General features: G+C 42.2%; 1 protein-coding gene across 1 annotated transcript in view; it reads left to right on the top strand.

Moving 5' to 3' along the window:
• LOC101859276 overlaps positions 1–1,760 on the top strand; it is a gene marked incomplete in the record, with an annotated part of 123,191 nt that overhangs the window by 41,424 nt on the left and 80,007 nt on the right. Inside the window, 1 exon segment of the mRNA XM_005109381.3 lies at positions 1,560–1,693. Coding sequence (XP_005109438.2) covers positions 1,685–1,693 — 9 coding nt within the window.

Below are 1,760 nucleotides of genomic sequence, written 5' to 3' on the forward strand. Positions count from 1 at the left end.
CCCCCCCCTATCTCTCTCCTCTCAAAACAAAAGACAAAATGTGCGCTCGCTCTTTAGGCGTGGAACTCGATTTTAAGGCTGGCGGTCCACTTGCCGAGGTTCACCTGTTGATATACGTTAATTTGGACGTTACGCTTCTTAACTGTTCGAAAGGAGCGTAGAAGCAATTCTATAATATTTGGCCCATGGATGATTCTCCCACTGCTGTTCCACCATGGCGGTGGAAGGTTGGCAGGTGCTCTGTTATGGTTTGCGCCCTCTATTTTATCAAATATCTATCGTCCTTATTTTCTCTCCTCCTTTTCTTTGAATGTTACTCTCTTGAAACGCCTTGTGAGCTGTTGGAGGGCACCATTGGTGGGCCCTACTTCTTTACTGTTGTATCTGTGTATCTGTGGATCTGTCTTACTTTTCCCAGCATTACATGACCATTATTGTGTCGATGTGCCCAAACAACGTAACACCTCTAATTTTTGGCACTTACACAACCTATATTAATATAATGTGTTGCCAGTGCCATAATAACTCTTACAAAAACAAAACAAAACAAAACTAAATCGAGCCTAAGTTTGAATGAACTCCGTAACACCTCCTGATGGATGATACCCTCCTTGGTTTCCCGTCGTACTGTCTACGTTTGGACATGAATCAAGCTTACAAGACCGACAGGATGTGAAATAAGAATGAATATATATACATGTAATATTATCTCCTTACCCATATTGATAACAGGAGCGGAAGTGACGCATCGTCTTTACCTATTATTTCACGCTAAGAGCTCGGTGAAATATGTTCTGAGACCGCCAACCCTGACACAGTCCTCGTCTTGATGTTCCGCTTGAGGAGAGCAGTTCTAGCCCGATCGTTCTCTCGCTAGTGTGGCGATGTATAATGTGTCGCACGTTTTAGTCCATCCCCAAAGTATCGCTCCCCCTCCCACCCCCCAAAAACAAATAATTAATTAATTAATAAATAAATAAATAAATAAATAAATGAATAGGTAAATACATTTTTTTTAAAATTAGAGGTAAAGAAATAAAAAAAAAAAAAAAGAATATAGTATTTATAAAACACCAACCATTTCATCACCCAGACTCCTCGTGTGTATCTTTCAAACAACACCTATTAATTTTGTCACCATCTCGGCGAGACGTAGATGCCTAAAACTGTCGCGTCTTAAATAGTTTTGTGTAATTTATGTTGGTGGGCGATTAAACGTAAACGCAGCCCCCCCCCCTCTTTCTCTCTCTCTCTCTCTCCCTCTCCCTCTCTCTACCTCTCCGTCGTTCTCTCTCTCTCGATCTCTATCTTTCTCTCTCTTGTACTCTGTCTCTGTCTCTCTCTCTCTCTCTCTCTCTCTCTTTTATTTATTACTTTTCCCCTCCCACACATCAGAAAAGAAAAGATGAATGTTCAGTTCTTTGTTTCCGTTCCTTCACACGTTGTTTTGCTATAAATACACCTCTTTGTTGTCAACCGAAGGCCATTAATTGTTCGTTCTAAATGTTTTGTATATTCCGACACTGTACGTTAACATTGTTTCTTGTTCTTTGTTGTAGCAGGTAGAACTTCCGCTCTCCATGGGAGGACACGCCCCCAGGGCACTTCTGATGGACACTTGCGCGCATGCGCGACGCTGATTGGTCTTGTAGGTTTGCTGTTCTAGCTGTTGAAGACGATAGGCATGGCGTCGGTGAGTATATTGACTTGTTACGAGAGGGAGATAGAGAGAGAGAATGGGGAGAATGGTGGTGTGGGGG

This window comes from Aplysia californica, unplaced genomic scaffold, assembly GCF_000002075.1.
Source record: "Aplysia californica isolate F4 #8 unplaced genomic scaffold, AplCal3.0 scaffold00773, whole genome shotgun sequence".
Classification (NCBI taxonomy): Eukaryota; Metazoa; Mollusca; class Gastropoda; order Aplysiida; family Aplysiidae; genus Aplysia; species Aplysia californica.